This window comes from Vicugna pacos, chromosome 19 (assembly GCF_048564905.1).
Source record: "Vicugna pacos chromosome 19, VicPac4, whole genome shotgun sequence".
NCBI lineage: Eukaryota > Metazoa > Chordata > Mammalia > Artiodactyla > Camelidae > Vicugna > Vicugna pacos.
Window position 1 is genome coordinate 19,615,509 of NC_133005.1, and position 19,223 is coordinate 19,634,731.

At 38.8% G+C, this 19,223-nt stretch overlaps 1 protein-coding gene across 6 annotated transcripts in view; it reads right to left on the minus strand.

Moving 5' to 3' along the window:
• MCM8 (minichromosome maintenance 8 homologous recombination repair factor) overlaps positions 1-19,223 on the minus strand; it is a 33,964-nt gene that overhangs the window by 8,300 nt on the left and 6,441 nt on the right. For all 6 annotated transcript variants that reach the window (XM_072943842.1, XM_072943845.1, XM_072943844.1 and 3 more), the window contains 9 exons: positions 18,941-19,023; positions 18,385-18,534; positions 16,560-16,663; positions 15,573-15,771; positions 12,704-12,789; positions 8,555-8,706; positions 8,112-8,307; positions 5,344-5,374; positions 4,565-4,705 (listed from right to left, as the gene is read on the minus strand). In XM_072943842.1, the coding sequence (XP_072799943.1) occupies positions 4,565-4,705; positions 5,344-5,374; positions 8,112-8,307; positions 8,555-8,706; positions 12,704-12,789; positions 15,573-15,771; positions 16,560-16,663; positions 18,385-18,534; positions 18,941-19,023 (1,142 nt within the window). The remainder of the gene's footprint in view (positions 1-4,564; positions 4,706-5,343; positions 5,375-8,111; positions 8,308-8,554; positions 8,707-12,703; positions 12,790-15,572; positions 15,772-16,559; positions 16,664-18,384; positions 18,535-18,940; positions 19,024-19,223) is intronic.

Genomic DNA, 19,223 nt, shown 5'->3' on the forward strand with positions numbered 1-19,223 from the left:
TGGTCATGTGAATACTCTACACAATTCCATTTTATGCTTCATTTTCAAGTTCAAATAGCAAAAACATCAAGTTGCGACTTTAGTTTCAGAGACACGAATGCTTCTTTAAACATCAGGTAATAAAATGGCTCAATAATGCCCACCTTCTGAGTAAACAAGACATGGTATGACGGAGAACTAGTTAAATAGCACAACAGCTAAAAGCACGGACCTCTGGAGTCAGGCAGATCTATTTAAATCCTGGCTTTAGCATGTACCGACTGGCGGTGCTGCTCACGAACCTCTCTGAACCTCAGCTTCATTCTGCTTTATCATGTACCGCCCTGAGGTATACACTAGTGTGTATCTGCTAATCCCGAACTCCTCATTTATCCCTCCCCACCTTTCCCCTTTGGTAATCATAAGTGTGTTTTCTATGCCTGTGAGTCTGTTTCTGTTTTGTCATTTTATTTGATTCCACATTTAAACAGTATCATACGATATTTGGCTTTTCCTGTCTGACTTACTTTGCCAAGTATAATCTCTAGGTCCATCCATGATGCTGCAAATGGCAATATTTTATTGTTTCCTAAGACTGAGTAGTATCCCATTGTATATACATACCACAACTTCTTTATCTAATCACCTGTCAATGGACATTTAGGTTGCTTCCAGGTCTTGGCTATTGCAAGCAGTGCTGCTATGAACACTGGGGTGCATGTATCTTTTCAAATTAGTTTTCTCTGGATATATGCCCCAGAATGAGATTGCTGGATCATATGGTAATCCTATTTTTAGTTTTCTAAGGAATCTCCATACTGTTTTCCATAGCAGCTGCACCAAATTACATTCCCATCAATAGTGCAGGAGGGCTCCCTTTTCTTCACACCGTCTCCAGCATTTATTATTTGTGGACTTTTTAACGATGGCCATTTTGACCAATGTGAGATGATTCCTCACTGCAGTTCTGATTTGCATTTCTCTGACAAATTAGCAACATAAGCATCTTTTCACCTGCCTTTTGTGTATTCTGGAAGTTAAACCCTTGTCTGTCGCACCATTTGCAACTCTTTTCTCCTAGTCTGTAGCTGTATTTTTGTTTTGTTTATGGTTTCCTTTGCTGTGCAAAAGCTTGTTAGTTTAACTAGGTCCCATTTGTTTATTTTTATTGCCTTGGTAGAATGACCTAGGAAAATATTGCTATAATTTACATTAGAGAATGTTTGGCCTATGTTCTTTTCTAGGAGATTTACAGTGTTCTGTCTTGTTTAAGTCTTTCAGCCACTTTGAGTTTATTTTTGTGTAGGGAGTGAGGGAGAGTTCTAACTTCATTGATTTACATGTGGCTGTCCAGCTTTCCCAACACTACGTGAAGACATTGTCTTTTCTCCATTGTCTATTCTTGCCTCCTTTGTGGAAGATTGACTGTAGGTGTGTGGGTTTATTTCTGGGCTCTCTATTCTGTTCCATTGATCCATGTCTGTTTCTGTGCCAATACCACACTGTTTTGACTACTGTAGTTTTGTAGTATTGTCTCAAGTCTGGGAGGGTTATACCTCCAGCTTCATTCTTTTTCTTCAATACTGTTTTTGCAATTCTGGGTTTTTTGTGATTCCAGCATTTTAGTTTTTTAATGTGACTTTTAAAAGAATTATTTTTACTTTCCTTTTCTGATATTTCATCATTAGCCATTAGCAACAGATTTCTGTATGTTAACCTTGTATCCTGATACTTTACTGAATTCGTTTATCAGCTGTAGTAGTTTTTGTGTGGATTCTTTAGGGTTTTTATATTCAGTAACATGTCATCTGCATATAATGACAATTTTACCCCTTCCCTCCCAATTTGGATCCCTTTTACTTCTTTTTCTTGTCTGATTGTTATGGCTAGGACTTTCAGTTCTATGCTGAACAGAAGCAGTGAGAGTGGGCATCCTTGTTCCAGATTTTAGTGAGAAGCTTTTCAACTTTTCACCATTGAGTTTTATGCTGGCTTTTATTACGATGAGATATGTTGAGATATGTTCCCTCTACACCCACTTTGGGGAAAGTTTTTATCATAAATGATGTTGAATTTCATCAAATGCTTTTTCTGCATTTTTTGAAATGATGATGTGATCTTTGTCCTTTCCTTTGCTGATGTGGTGTATTACACTGATTGACTTGCATCCCTGTATACCTTGTGTGCATCCAATATTTTTGTTAGTATGGATGGCTCCACATCTTTCCTCTGGGTGTGCTGGCTCTTATCCACTTGATACGGGGTATGATCAGTGTTGCGGTGACCAGAGCCTACACTGGATATTCAGTGGGGCCTCCTCTTTGCTCTGTGGTTGTCACCTGCTGGGGGCAGGGTCTGCTCCCCAGTTGTTGAAGTAGAAGCCCACAGATCTATTTCTTTGCTGCTGTGTGAGGTAGGTAGGGCTGGATCACTTCCGCTGGGAGATGAGCTGCTGAGTCCTCCTCCACAGGAGATGTCCACCAGGAAGTGCACTCTGTGGTGTCACCTGCCATCTGCTGTGCAGGCTCACAAAGTACACTGTTGTTGGTGCTGCCCTCGGCCCTGCCTCAGCTGTGGGAATTCAGGCAGTCTGCCCTGGTGTCCCTTGGGCACAGTGCTCAAAAAGTCACCAGGGCAGATCCACTGAAGTCAGGCTCCAGGACCCACTGCACCCTGGGTCCGCTGTGGGCTACAGTGTCAGCCCTGATTCAGCCCTGCCCCCATGTGGACAAGTCCACTGAATGCTGACCCTGCCAATATTCTGCCCGAATGTCCCACCCACATCACTGAGTTTACAAAGGCACCAGTGTCATAAATCTACCAAAGCCAGCGAGGCTCAAATTTCAGCCCCGTGGCTTCCAAAGTTGAACAGCCCCTGGGAATGGGTTCAGATTTCAGCCTCACTTCTGCTTGGGGGCAGCCTGCCAGCTAATGCGCCATTCCAGAGCAAGCCAAGAAGACAACTACTGTGCCGTCTCGCCCCTCCCTTCAGGAGAACATATTAACAATGGGGGTTTTATGGCAGGGCCACTCCCTGTGAGCACTATGAGAAGGAGGCTGCTATGGCAGGGACCTTCCCCTCTCTTCACACAAGCCAGCCATGGGGATTTTTACGCCGGACTTGGGCTCCTTTGCACACACTCCCAGTTTCAGCCTGTACCACTCCAGCCCTCTCCCTGGGTCTATCCTCTGAAGCCCAGGTTTCAGCATCCAGTCCTGGCACACACCAGCAGGCAGGTGTCTCGGGTTGGGAACTGCACGAATCCTCTGTGCCAGTTTCTTCTGTTCTGCCTGCTGCCCTCTCCTCAGAGCCTCTGAAGCTCCCTTTCTGCCCCAGCTGGTCTCTCCACTGGTGAAGGGGATTGCCAGGGTGAGGGCACTTTCCCTATTTCACCAATCCCTCCCTGGGGTGCAAGTCCCATCCCAATTTTATTTTTTTCATTCTACCCAGTTGTGTGGAGATTTTTTTCTTATAGCTTTACTTGTATAAGATCTTCTGCCAGAAATCAGTACATATTCTGTGAGAAATATTGCAGGTATTAATGTATTTTTAATGTGTTTGTGGGAGAAGGTGAGCTCCGCATCCTTATATTCTGTCATCTTGAAGCCCCTCCTCAAAATCAAGTTTGAAGGAAAGTGGGTTTATAAAGCAATGAGGAGATCAGAGTTTCCCATCCGTGCTGCACAGAATCACCTGTGGTTATTATATACAGACACTAGGACCCTAATCTGGAGATTTTTAATTCTTAATAACTGCGGAAACCAGTATTTTCAAGTTTCAAAGATGATTCTGATATGCAGCCAGGGATTCTAACCCTTGTACAATGTTTCAGTAGCCAGAGGACTACAAAGAAACTCTTTACCAAAGAACCAGGGAGCTCTTGGTCTGGGCACATTTTTCTTCTTTTCAAGGGGGTGAGGGGTAAAGAGAGGAACACGGGCATTCTTAGAAAGGACTCTGGCTGGCTTACCAAGTGTCACTCTAAGGATGCCACAAGCATTCCCACAAGCCGCACCTTCCAGGGCTGTAATAAGCCCTGCTGGGGAGAACTACTAGGCTGACTGGGAAAGGCAGACTCTTCCTGGGGACCAAGGACAGACTGGTCACAGAAGTTGCCTTGCTTTAGACTCAGAGAAGCAGTGGGATGGAGGGGGCAGATCTCCTACCTTTATCAGACTATTCTTAAAGCCCAATACAGTGTTTGCAGAGTGGTGTGAAGAGGGAATGAGTGACCCCGGCTTTACTTCCTTGAACTATTCTGTTCATAGGTGAGGTCACAACAAAGACTAGCAAAGCAAAGCATGATATAAAAACAGGGCTTAGGGAAATGGTTAACATTTCACAATAGTTGACATCTTAACAGACCAGCATGCTTGTGCAGCCTGTGTGGCAGGAGACTGGCTTGGTTTGAAAGGATGGTCAGATACAAGTGATACATTACTCACACAACCCCAACTTGCTCACACTACCAGACAAACGATATCCTCTGGAACACAAATACTCCTTGTTTTAAGAAAATCCACTTGTGAATTATTCATGCCTTTTATAAGCAAAAGGTCAAATACTAAAGGACTGATTCCCTACCTGTAGCATCTGACTCTTTCCCAAGCCTGGGTCTCCAACAACAAGGACATGTGGGTCTCCTCGAATCGGAATTCTGTTTTTGTCATCTGCATATTTCTGGCTTCCTCCGAAGAGTGCTAATGCCAAGCCTGCTTTAACAAGCTCAGGTGTGAAAGAAGAGAGAGAAGAAACAAAAACAAGTGAGAAAAACATAAAGGGGGTGACTAGCAAAAAGGGGTGCTCCTCCTCCTCCCGTTACACTTGTTTGGGAATTTTTTATAAAAGTATGATTGCACTTTGCTTTTTCTTCCCCCCTAAGAAAAGTAAGTCTAAAAATACTAACTTCTTTTTTTTTAACATTTTTTATTGATTTATAATCATTTTACAATGTTGTGTCAAATTCCAGTGTTCAGCACAATTTAAAAATACTAACTTCTTTAATGTAAATGACTAAAGAGCAAAAATTAGAAAGAATATAAAATCAGGTATCTTAAAAGTCACTGAGTAGAGACCCACCTTGCCAGGCATGAATCCATTCCACAAAACTGAGAAACATTCATGAGCTTCTGCTGTAACATTTACAGTGTCCAGAATCACTTTAAAAGAAGCCCACTCCTATTAACTCTAATTGGTAAGCAGCTCTTACAAGGGGCTGTAGTTTGCCTCATTTATGGATAAGGATGATTCAGAGTGAAATATAAATAACTGGCCAACAGAAATCAGCTATTTAGGTGAAATCTTTATATCCTATTTTTGCAAAATGTATGTATTTTTGAGTAAAGATGAAGTAAAATACTTACTTCATGACCAAAAATGACAGGGCAAAGCGAGCTGAAAAACAGAATGCGACTTATAAATTCTAATTTACATCTCAGTGACATATTAGATCTATTTTACAATTAGCTTACCTTGCTTTATTTAGCATCAAAAAAATAAAAAAATTAAAAATGTATATCACCTCAAACAACACAAGAAATTTTATTCTAACAGTAAATGTCTCAAAAATTTTGGTGACTCTTATAAAGGGAAGAATGCTTTAAAAATTGTGCCTGTGTAAGGGGGACAGGATACTTGTAAAGCATTTTAAAGTAACCAAATATACTGTTGATCTTTTTACATTACTTGCCTTTAAAATGCATCATAATCATGGTCTCCTGCTTTAGGGTTCAGAATTATACTGCATTTTACATGAATGGACATCTTCAGACCTGTGCAGCCAAGTCACTAAAAGAACGAGACTAAAGGGTGAACTGAATACGTAATATTTTAAGATGGGATAAAATTTCACTTTTTTAGTTCAGTTCAAAGAATCTGAATAAATTAGACTGCATAGGAATATATGAAGCGTTATAATGAATATAAAGAAATATTTTACAGTTATAAATTGTACAAACAAGGAACCAACAAAAATGGACAGGGTGGAAGAGAGACAATCAGAAGTAAACTGTGAATCATTATCCCTATTAACATACGTTAACACAGAAGTCAGTGTCCTGCCAGAACCCCTGGCGATCACTGCTCAGCGTGCTCCCGCACGGTCACTGCTGGCTTCCCAGCCAGCACCTGCACCTGTCTGCAGAAGGGCTTTCTACGGCCACTGAAGCATCGTCAGCAGGCAGCCCCAAATCTAGGCCCTTAGGTGGAAAACTACTGAGGCTAGCTCTACAGTCTATTGTCTCAGAGGCCTCAGAAGGATCAAGTCTTTATTACACCTTCATTAAGGCCCCTTGTACTGACTGCCATCCCTTCTCTGCCTCACTTCCCCATTCTGCTCCCAGTATTTCTGGGAATCACCTCCCAGGTAAACTACTTACGCAAATCATTAGTTTAGAAGGAACCCAAACTAAAACAGACTTTTACTGTCTTCTCCATTCTTTTTTCATAGTCCTACATTTATTAATCTAGCAAGAGTGACAAAATTTTTCTTAAAAGGCCAGAAAGTAAATAGTTTCAGTTTTAGTGTCTGGGTCACAACTATCTAACTTGCATGAAAGCAACCATCAACCATATGTAAATTAATGAGTGGGGTTGTGGTCTATTAAAACTTTATTTACCAAAACAGGCAGCCTACCTAGTTTGCCAACCCCCTGCAAGATTAACAAATATAGGTACATTAAAAATTCTATTTTTGATGTTGAAATCACAAACTTAGAACTAACACGTAAAAACAAACTGTGGGGAGGAAACCCAGGTTTTTCATACTAACTTACTTTCTGTAAGTGTGGCAGAAGAGGGACCCCGGCACGTGTTCATTTTGGACTGTTCTGATCCTCAACCAGATTGCTCCTGGACCACCTGCTGAAGACCACTCACTACTCTATCACTCACCGCCAGATCACACGGCCACCCTAGCTCAGAACACTCTCTTCCCCTAGGGTGGGTTTGCATGGCCATCTATTCTGAGAAGGTCTCTGAGGATTTATGGACAAAAAACCCCTGAGGAACTCTATACTTTTCCCAGCTGGTTAATTAACATATTAAAGGCAGAAAGAAAAAGTGTCAAAGTCCCCTAAAGCCCAAAGCCTAGAGGAAGAGAAAAGCATGACAAGATCAATTTTTCAATGCAAGGCATTTCAAAACCTCAGTTCTCTACCTCTGTTACATCTACTATTTGGTACATCTACTATTTGGTCTCTCATTTTCTCCTATTTCTTCAAAATCCAAAAGCTGTCAAAATGTTTTAAAATAACAGCATGTTGTGTTAATTATGTTAAGTACATTATGAAATCTTATTTAATCTTCAGAACAACCTTCTGAGGCAGGTTTTATTATTTCCACTTTAAGAAAATAAAATGAAGGAGAAATTAAGTAACATGCCTCAGATCACACTGGAAGTAAGTGGCTGAAGTGAGATTCTAACTTGGCCATCTCCCCCAAAATGCTCTTAACCACTAAGGCAAATGTGCCTCTACTTTGCTTCTTCTCCACTGTACAGCAATAACATGGAAGTAAAAAATTTAGGAAATACTCTTCTAATGTAAGTGACTTCTAGGTGAATCTCTTTCTTGCTTTTTGAAAGTAAACAAACAACCCCCAACATATGACTAATTGAAATGACTTTGGAATTCATTGTTCCAATGAGTTCTTCTGTTGAGTGTGAGACAGTAAATTTTCCTTACTGTTCTCTTCTGTTGAGTGTGAGACAGTAAATTTTCCTTACTGTTCAGAGATCAGCAAATTTATCTGCAGAGGTCCAAACAGTAAGTATCTGTGAGCCATTCTCTGTCACTTCTACTCAACTCTGCCACTGTAGCTCAAAAGCAGTCAGATACTGTGTAAATGAACAAGTGTGGTTACGTTCCAATAAAAATTTATTTATGGACAGTAAAAACTGAATTTCACATAATTTTGTGTGCCACGAAATAGTCTTCGTTTGATTTTTTTTTTCAGCAATGAAAAAATGTAAAAGCCACTCTTAGCTCACGGGCTGTACAAAAATGAGTGGTTAGCTGGATCTGGCCTATAAAATGTAATTTACAACCATTTTGACTAGTTTTTGGTTACTTGTAGCCAAGAGCACCCGCAACATTCACATAGATGATAGATCCTAAGATAACCTCATACATACTTGACAATGAGTTTAAACAGGTTTTCTTCAGATTGAATCTCCTGGATGGCATAAAAGTCTTTAAGTGAGAACTCCATCAACATTCCGTGTTTACACCCAACCTCAGAAGCCTTGGCTTTCTGTCCTTTGCTATTGCTAACAGAATTTGCTTCAATGTACAAAAGGAACATGCATTTGTCATTCTTATTTCGAGAACCTGTAAATTGCGAAATATGAAATACAGAAATTAGTATTTTCATTCCCTACAAACATTCAAGTCTAATATAAAAGAAAGGCACATTAAGTTATAAATAAACCTTTATTTTAGAGGAAAAGTTTCACGTATGTAAGAATCAAGGAATTCTCTAAATTACTGGAAATTAAGAACTGTCTTTAAAAGGGAAAAGATGAATGCTGACAAACTACTGAGGGTCAATCAAATTGAGCAAAGAGTTTTACCACACCTTCTTCTGCATTTGAGACTTTGACAACTCCAGTAATGGTCACTGTGTCTCCCGGGACACAGCTATCCACAAGATCATGAACAAGCTCACATTCTATTGTTCGTGGAATCCGACCTGCTTCTCGCTGATCGTCAGACATCAACTCCTGGATTCTGAAAAGTTAAACAGGGGAGAAGGGTATAACTCAAGTGGTAGAGCGCATGCTTAGGTTCAATCCCCAGTATCTCCATTAAAGAAAAAAAAATTAAATAAATAAACCTAATTACCTTCACCTCAGCCAAAAAAAAAAAAGTTAAATAATTTTCAGTTAGTACATTTACTGACTTTGGGTTATTTCTCAGCATATTAACGATTCAGGGTCCATGTGGTTCTGAGAAAGAAGGCAGTTAGTTTTTAAAAAAAAAAAGTCCAATGGTGTATTTAAAATTACTTCAGCAGGTTCCAATTAAAGATGGCAGGATAAACACATGCATTCACCTACCTTCCCTCCAAAATGTCCACCAAAATGACAGTCACTAAGAGTGAAGAGATGTTTTGGGCGTGTCATCAGCAATAAGATAATAATGAAATTTTAGAAAACAGCAAATGATAAAATATTGGTGAATAAAACAAATGAATTCCAGAATACACACAGGAAAAATTTACAAGGGTATAAGACAAGTGGGAGCCACTGTTCTCAGCACAGGCCTAGAGAGGCTTCCAAGTTGGGGCTGGCAGGAATGGAGAGTGGGAGTAGATGGCTGAAAGAAAACAGGACAACTGAAATACAAGTCATGGAAGAGCTGCTCAGAATTTTTTTGGAAGGTGGGTGGGCAGATGGGGAAGAGGAGGATGAGGGCATCCAGTGAAGCTCTGAGCTTTCTCTACCAGGCAAAAACCAGAGCACTGCTGTAGGGAAAGGGAGCCGTCCCCTCGTGAGGGGAGCTATGGCGTCCAGAGAGGATATCAGAGCTCAAGCATAAACCTCTCCATTATGGCATCTGAGGGGCCCAATTCAAATTCCAAAACCCATTCATAAAGCAAAATCTGATAACCAAATAGTTTCTCCTTCCTCATCAGATATTTGAGAACGAAATGGCAATAATGCAAGAAGGAAAGAACATTAAAAACAAACAAAAAACTGCCTAAGAGTTTCTGAAGAAATGTTACCATCATGAAACAAGAAGAAGCTGTTATAAAAAAGAAACTATTGGAAAACAAGTGAGATCAGAAAAATTAAAGACATGTATACAAAAATCAAACATTTACAGGAATACAAGGAAAAGTCAGAGGAATTTAGAAAACAGCACGAAGAAAACAAAGGGTAAAGGAAAAGTTAAAAGACAGGTGAACAATCCAATGGATGCAGCTGATAGGAAGCCCAGGAGAGAAAACGAATATCCTGGAGATGAAGACAGCTACAGAAGGGCCAACCAGTGTCAAGCAGGATGAAGAGGCTCACACTTTTTCAGACCACCGTGGATAAAAAGATTATTTAGAGTGGGAAAAGTACTAAACAACAAAGTTATCGTCCAAATATGAAGCACAATAAAATTTGGGATAATTCGGTGGAGTATAAGAAAAGCTAATCCATTCTGATTTTGATGCTTGGATCATTTTCCTTTAAGGGACAAAAAGACCAACAAAACAAAACAACTCAGTGACATAAATTACATTTCCTTCTCTTGGCATCTGATCACCTTACTTGGTTCTTTGTTGAGTATCTACATTACTATAAAAATGTAAGTGCTGTTTGTTGTTCTGTTAGATATAACCTAAAGACAAAACCTGGAAGATAATTACGATTAAGAAACGGAAGTAAACTTTGACAATTTAAAAGTAACATCATAGTTTAAAAAAGTCTAGAGGTAGAAGGGGAGAAGGGAAAGCAGGTACCACATCTCTGATGTCCTCAGCTCACACAGACTGGATGACTAAAGAGAAGGAAGAGGGTAAGAATGTCAACTAAAATCACGTGTAAGGCAACAAGAAGCTGCGGGAGCTGTGGCCCTCCGTATGAGGCTTTAAAAACACATACACACGTTACTGTAAAACTTCAAAATTTAATCACTTAAATAGTGAATGTAGCTGCAAACCCTGCGGCATGTTTACCCACCACCTTTATCCTCAATGCACACTTAAATACCGGCGGACTGTGACGACAACTGTCAGAATGACACCCTCTGCTAAGATCGCCTTGCTTTAAAAAATTACAATTTTAGATTTTTCTCATTAAAAGAATATGTATTTCAATGTGTCACCTTTAGTAAAAATCTGAAACACAGACAAACAAAAATAAGAAAATAACACTCTAATCTCACCTCCCAGATGGTATACACTCAACATGTTTTTATATTTCTTGCCAGTGTTTAAATAAAATCAGTATTATATAGTAGACAGCATTCTGTGACTGGCATTATAGCTTAATTCATTGTAAACATTTTTTGACACCATTTCAAAATATTCTCCTACATTATCATAATTAATGGCTACACAATAATTCATTGTACACTCTTCCTTTTTTCTAATATTTTCTTCAGATGTTTAGGCTGTTCTCCATTTTTGGTTATCTACACCATGAGAATATATTTTCAGCAAGCTACTTCTGCATGTAGCATGACTGTTTCCATCAGATGAGCTCCTAGAACTGGGGCTGCTGCAACTATAAGGCTTCTGATTCTGATACACACTAATACACACTATAAGGCCATCACCTTGATGCATCCAAATGTTTCAGTGCACTAGTGGAGACACAATAACTTAACTCCTTACGGACATCCAAGCTAAGGCTCAGAAAAAACTGGAACAGAATTTACTGTATATGGCAGGAAGGGGGCCTATCTTCTAGGCCAAAATGTCATTTTATATATCTAGTGTAAAACAACTCATTATATAAGCTAATATTGTATTAACAAAGTTTTGCTATAACTAACTCATTTTAAATGAACTTGAATAATATTTACTTTTAAAAATTCAAGAAAAGGATTTATGGGGAAAGGGTATAGCTCAAGTAGTAGAGCACATGCCTAGCATGTACAAGGCCCTGGGTTCAATCCCCAGTACCTCCTCTAAAAATAAGTAAATAAACCTAATTACCACCCCTCCATAAAAAGGATTTAAATGCCCTCCTTTTGTCAATTATCTACTTCTAAGTTTGATTTCCTAATATTAGATCATCATTCAAATGCAATTAAAATACTTAAGTCTATTTTTCATCTGCTATTTTCACCTGAAAATGAAGAGATTTCGTTCAAATAATTAACTTACTCTGAATCTTCTGTGCATCTGGTGTGAACCTTACTGCACTTCTGAGGCCCTCATCACCCGCTTCAGTGGTGAAAGCTCTACAGACGTGGGCAGGAAACCAGGCTCCCCCGTTCACAGGGCACGTGAAACACTCAACAGTCTTAAACATTTCCTCTTTTATAAAATGGAGTAAAGATCTCAGCACGGTGCACAGTTAACTATTGTATGTAGTGGTCTTGGTTTTCATATGGCAGAGGAGGTGGAGCTAAGACAGCATGGTAGCAATCTACTTCACTTTTCCCTAGGTTCTTGGTCTTTTCAGACCATCTCTTTCAGCTACATTTCCTGGATACCACCCTGACTTCAAATCTATTATTTTCTACTAAGGGATGAGTTATGGGACCACAGCCAGAAAAAAATGGAATAAATTATTAAAGTAAAAATATACACAGAGAAAACTATCTAACTTTCATAAAAGTTTTTTTTTAAAAGACATAGTAAAATGCCTCATGGATAGCGTGAACAGAAAATGAAACATATCCATCTCTGAGGGATCCTTTCTGTTGAAACTTCAAAACAATACTATTTCTGGCACAGTTCATTATGGAATGAAACATACAGCTTTGCTTATATGTACATCCAGTTCAATGAATCACATAAACGAGATATAAAATGAACTATTTCTCAGGAGCAAAAGGACATTATACTTGTGCACTAAATCCTTTCTGGAATCTGATATAGAACACATTTCAAATAAAGACAACTGTCATTTCAACACATGCCTCTTCATCAAATAAACCTTTTATTATATACTTTATCACTATCCACAGATAAGAATCAAAGTAGAATACAGGGATGTCGTAGGCTGATTTAGCAGCATGGGCTATCTAGTATCTGCCTTCATGTTACAGTCTGATCGCTTACTTGATTGACTGCCAGTCCATGGTAACCGTGAGAGGAGAGCTCCGGAGAGCAGTAAATGACTTGCCTCGACAGGTAGGCACAGGACACTGCAACGAGATTCACACACATTTAACTTTTGAACAACTACAATAATATCTCAGGAAAATTCAAGTTAAAATGCTTCATTTAATATCGTTTTAAAAGTTGGTCTCAGAACAGTATTAAAGTAAAAACGAACTAAAAGCTGCGATGGCTTTCTATTCCCTTCTGAATGGATTCCGTTTTTGAGGCACTTTTTCCGCTGGTCTCCCTCGATTACTGCTCTTCCTCTTTTTGCGGTGGGCATGAAAGGCTCCCTACTTGCCTCTCACACCAGGCACTTCTTCCTTCCTTCGTGCCCGCGTCGTCTCCCAATCCCTGACTGCCCCCTTGTATCCAGTGTCCCATACACAGGCCCAATCCTCGCCTTTTCAAAAGCCTCTCCGAGTCTTCTTTAATCCCCAGTTCTCCTATCTCGCCACCTTTTGCACTGTTTGTACAGTGTAATATTAATTGTACCACAAAGGCAGTCTTTAACATATAAGTAAGTTATGTTCAAGTTTCTGTAAGACATTTGTTTGCTGTTTGTACCTCAAGACACATTCAGAGACCGTGGCAGACTGTGTTTTCCAAATACAGTTGTAACAGTATCTCTCCTCAAATCCTTCTGGAACCTTACTACTCCCCTGTGAAGAGATGGAGTCTGACCCCTCCCTGCAAAGTGGACAAGCTGTGACTCACTTTATACCAACCGGATGTGACAGGAGTGATGCTGCTTGACTTCTGAGGCTACCTCAAGAGGCAAAGCCATTTCTGCCTGGCAGCTGGACCTCTGTCTTTCTAGCTATCAGCAGTCATGTGAGCAGAATCGGTGTCCTGAGCTACCATACTGTGCGCGAGAGGCCAAAACCAGGCTGCACAGAAGGACAACATGGAGGAGAGACACAGGCCAGCCCCCAGCCACTCCAGCCATGGCTGTTTCAGCTCCAGTCACCATTAAACTACAACTCCATGAGAGACTCAGAGCCAGAACTACCCAGCCAACCAGTTCTCCCAAACTCCTGACCCACAGAAACCATGTGAAATAATGATTGTCATTATTTTCAGCTACTACATTTTAGGGTGATTTGTTATGCAGCAAAAGTGACTGGAACAAAGATTACCTGGAACAACCATTTTTCTGATCACTTCAATTCACTGAAGTTCAGACACACACACACAGGACCAAGCCAGCATCCCTACTTACAATGTCAGAGGGCATGAAAATAATGTATCCAGAAAATACCCAATTTAAACCAGTATTTAAATTCTGCCTTCTGAGCTAAAGGCAATACCTGAATCTTAAGCCCAAACAGTAGATGACACCCATTTATCAACAATAATGATTATTCAGAACCAATAGCTGAATCTAACATACTCTGCTCTTCCCACAAGAGAAGGAAGCCTTAGGAATTTCAATTTGAGTGAAAATGTAATAAATGTTAAACTTATTAAAGTCTAAGGATGACAAAGGCAACTCTAGACAAGAAAAATAGATATGGCAGGTCTCCCTACCTTATCAAAAGTTTTAATAAGATCAGTGTATATAGGATCATGAAGAGCTGGTATAGGACCAGTGAAATGAAACAGACTCATCTACGGAAGCACAGTGTGCTGCAGAGGACACATTATACATCAGTAGAAATACAGCGCTTAAAAAATGGTGACAACTGACTGTTCACCTAAAAGAATTAAATTAGATCCTTAGCTTTATGCCATTCACAAAATTAACTTCCAGATGGAAAAAAGATCTAAATACAAAAAACAAGACTTTAAAATATTAAAAGAAAATGGAAGAGATATGCTTATAATGCTAAAACTGAGGGAGGCCTTCTTAAGCAGCACATAATACGTAAAAGTCGTAATAGGAAAGACTAATCAATTTAACAGTGTCAAAATATAAAACTATAAAACAAAAAGTACACCACAAAGTTAAAAGATAAACCAAAGACAAATATCTGTTCTGAAAGAATGTTCTCTGTAGCATCATTTATAATTGTATAAATCTGAGAACAGCACAAATGTCCACCAGGAGAATGGATGAACAGTGGCTACTCATTTACTCCACAACAGTAAAAGTGAAAGAATTAGGTATGCACTAAGAGAGGGAGAACTCTAAAATAACTGAGTGAAAAATAAACTGCAATTTGTTACACTGAGTATACCACTTATGTGAACATACACAACAAAACAAACTCTACATATACAGACTTAAAGAATACAGACTTGAAGAATCCGTGCCGATTTCAGGACAGTGGCTGCCTCTCTTCAGGGATGGAGCAAAGTTAATGGGACTGAGGATACATAACATTTTTTGTTAAAAAAATTGCTAAATATTTGCCAACTCATAATGGTGGGTATACAGATATTACTCACATTTTTCTCTATACTTTTCTATAGTTTTAAAACCTACAGTTGAAAAAAGAGTTAAAGAAAAAAGGAACACTTTACATTCAAACAGCAGAATGCAGGAAAGAAAACAATATGTATACCTATTAAGTCAAAATATAAAAATATGAATGGAGAGAATACACATTAACTTTAGGATAATGATCATCTCTAGGAATGATATAAGCCAGGGGGTAAAAAAGAGACACAAATTGTACCAGTAATCCTTTATATCTTTAAATTCTGGGTGGTGGTTAGAGATTTATTTTCTAAATACCATAAAGTACTTCATAATTTAAAAACAAAATAAAAATAAAAATAAAAATAAGCTCTATATTTAGAAATACTGGGAAATGTTTTCTGTAAATTGATTTGCCTTCTGTACCAAGATACTAAAGGAAGGAGTTAAAGAACATGGTATCACCTTTGTGGGAAGATTAAACTTTCCATCTGGAAGAGAAAAACTCTGAATTCCTCCACATGCAGCACAAAGAAAAGCCATCTTGGTGCAAAGAGGCTTTATATTACTGACGCGAACCACCGTCCCTCTCAGAGCGATGTATTTTCCATAGTAATTTGCTCGGACATTCTTGAGCTGTGTCCACGGCTCATAGTTGTATACCCTGCAAACAAACACAGGAACGTATTTATGTACGAACTCACAATGAACAGAAAGTTGAGGTTTCTGTGTTTGCACAAGTTCCTTTTAGGAGCAACTATGGAACTCTCAAAGCATATCAGTCCCATATGTATCAGGGATTTTACAAGTATTAAGTCATTCTTAAAAATACAAAAACGTTAAGTTTTCTCCTTTCTTCTTGTCTCATTGACTGTTCTCTTGAGAAAATGAAAAAAATGCCAAAAGGAAAGTCTACAGAGTCAGCAACTTCTGAGTCTCTTACTTCTTTTTCAAGAACTATCAGAAGGAAAAAAAAAAACTGTTAGGAATGTCTTTTTTAAATTCTGGGAAGAAAAAAAAAAAAACCCTGATGATTACATTACTCATTTCCTCTAATGAGAATTTAAAATCTTACAATACCATAAAGGTGAATTCAAGAAAAACAAAATTCCGTTTGTTCCCTGTATTCTAGTAATTTTAACAAAATAAACTCACACTACTTAGTGTATTACACAGATTATTAAATGTAAACTGCAGGATCTTGGTAAGTACACACCCAAAATCAACATTTACAAAAATCTGCAGGTTGGCAAATCAAGTTATTTGGGCAGAAGAGGTTTATTTCTACTATGATCGCTTCAAATTCAGTGGGTTCACTTGGGTGTGGTGACCAATGAGTAAGGAACTCATGCTCTTTTTAATGATTTCTTCAGCTTTATAAAATGAGGTTCTCATTCTTAAATAGTCTTCAATGCCTGATTCTAAATACTTTAATACCAGCAAATTTCTCACCTTGCATGAATGTGTGGCACATTGACCATGGTTTCCCCATTTCTAGACAATCCTTCTTGGGCTTGTAATTCAGCTGCATGCCTTTCTAGGTCCTTCGTTAATACCTAAACAAGACAGACATTTATTCAAATGTTTGAAAACAAAAGATCTTCTTGAAGCAGAACTCCTTTTACAGAGACTATAAAGTTATGAATATAAACAGTTCAGAACAGAATATTAACAGAACGCTAATAGCCCTTTAAAATTCTGCTATTTAGCCATGATTACTTACTTTACAGTGGATTGTTTTACGTGGGGTTTTGCTGTCCCTGGACTGGAAAACTCCAGCATCTCTGCTTGCTACCTTCAGTCTCAACTAAACGTAATATTAAAAGTCCTTACAGTAGCCCCTAAAGCTATTACGTTCTGGGTGAACTGTGGTGAAAAAATATTTTCTACTTTTCCATATTCACTGATTAAGATAGAGAAAGTAAAGATGGCTTTTGAAATAACCAGTACTCACTCCCTTGGTATTTGGCATTAAGGTATAATAAACATCTACTTGTACAAAGCAGTATGCTGCCAGTCTGAGAAAAGAGACGCAAATATACGGCTGTAATTGTTATTAGGCCCATAAAGGTTTATAGACAAAACACCACACAGATTTTGAAAAGGGGTCATAAGAAGGGTTTCACAGAATGACAACTGAGTTAGGCCTAAGACACCTGGCTATGGTGAGGTAAGGGGCATTCTATGCCGAGCGGACATCACATGCAGGAGGCATGGGATTCACAGAATCCTGGAGGGAGCTGTTTTGCTGGATGGTCGAAGGAGAGTAGGGAGAAAAATTTGAACCAGATTACGGAAGGCCTTCAATGCCACACAAAGGATCTGGAAATCCTTTGGCAGGAAAGAGTCACCAGTTTCCAAGGACAAATAGTGTTTTACCATATATGGCAACAGTTTAGGAAAGACAATAAAGGCTTAAGAGAGATTGTAAAGATTAAAAAAAAAAAAGAGGCAGACTTAAGAGACACTTTAGAAACAGAAATGAAAGCATTTGGTAACTTAGATGTGAAGAACTAATGAGCAGGAGGAGTCTGAAAACAATAGCCAAGGTTCCCAGACCTCGGTCACCAGCAGTGCACACATCTTTACCTGGATCCCCTTAGCTCCTCTGCTTTATGTCCAGTCCTCAGTAGCCCTTTAAGACCCATCATAAACCCCACCATGCCTACACAGTCCTCCTCTGAGCTTTCCCTATTCCTCCCCAGCAGCTGAGGGTCTGTACCTCTGAACACACTCAGCACTTTCCCTGTGCCTGTCCTGAGATGTACTACATTTTATTTTTACCTCGAATCATTTACCTGTTTGCCAGTCTAACAAATGCTTTCACGTATGTTGTCTCATCTACCTCTGAGAACAACTTAGGCAGGCCCAGCAAATATTGCTGAGTTTTCAGTCTATACATGGGGACACTTAGGTAGATTAAATGGCTTGTCCCATGCCACAGAACCTGAACATGAGACTAATCTTCTTGATCCAAGTTCATAACGGGTAACACCATGATGCCTTATCCTTCCTATGAGATTGGAAAGCTCCTTGAAAACAAGGTCTAATTTCTATACAATCTTTGATGAAATTAAGTTACTTCAAATAAGTCAGAAGTAAATGTTATACTTAGGTAAGCTGTTGTATACAGATTGGGTCTTTTGGACAGGACTACAATCTTTCAGTTCTAGCCAAGGTCTCTTGGTTAAAAACTAAGTATCTTTTAGAAAAGGTGCCGTTACTGAAAAAACTTCCTTTAAAATTTTGATAAAAGTTTCACAAAATAAACACTTACCTGATGTATTGCCAGACCCATGCAAGCCAGGGTTTTCTCAGGTGTATCCCTTAATTCAGTTGCTATAGTTGGTATTAATTTAGCTATTTCTTCGTCTCTTATCAGTTCTTTAAAATCCACCAAAATACTTCCCTTTCTTTCTATTTCATCCTATAAAACATTAAAGTATGAAAATAATAATTGCTTTTCTGGAGTCAGTTATCATAACTTTGAGAAAGTATGTGTTAATGCTGTGATAGTAAGTACACCGTGATAGTAAGTACTGTAAGTCTTGTGTCAAGAACAGTTCTAATATTTTAAATATATTAACTTATTTTTGCCTCTTAACAACTCTTTGTGGGAGGGATTAATAATACTATTATCCTCAAATGATACATGAGGAAACCAAGGCACAAAGAAAGTAATTCACCCAAGACAGCACTGCTGGTAAGTGGCAAGCCGGGAGCTGGTCAAGGCAGTCCGGTGTCTATAATCACAATCACCAGCACCTCAAATACACTGTTCTGTAAGATGACACGGGAGGTGGACTAGCAGCTTTGTTGTACAGGAATCTTACCTTATCATATAAATCAATACGTCTTGTGAAAAAGTTTTCAAATGCTTGAATCTTCTCAATAAAAGGAGAGCTGTCGCTGTAAACTAATCCAACAAATATGGCATCAGTACTAATAATAACCACACGTGAACAAGCATGTTTCCTGAGACAGAAGAAATACTATATACACGGTAGATGACTTCTTTCAGTTGCTTTGCATACTGGTAACATTTAGATCAGAACTGGTATAGAATGTATACTTAAGATTCTAAAACAAGTTTAGGTCTGCATAATGTGAAATGCA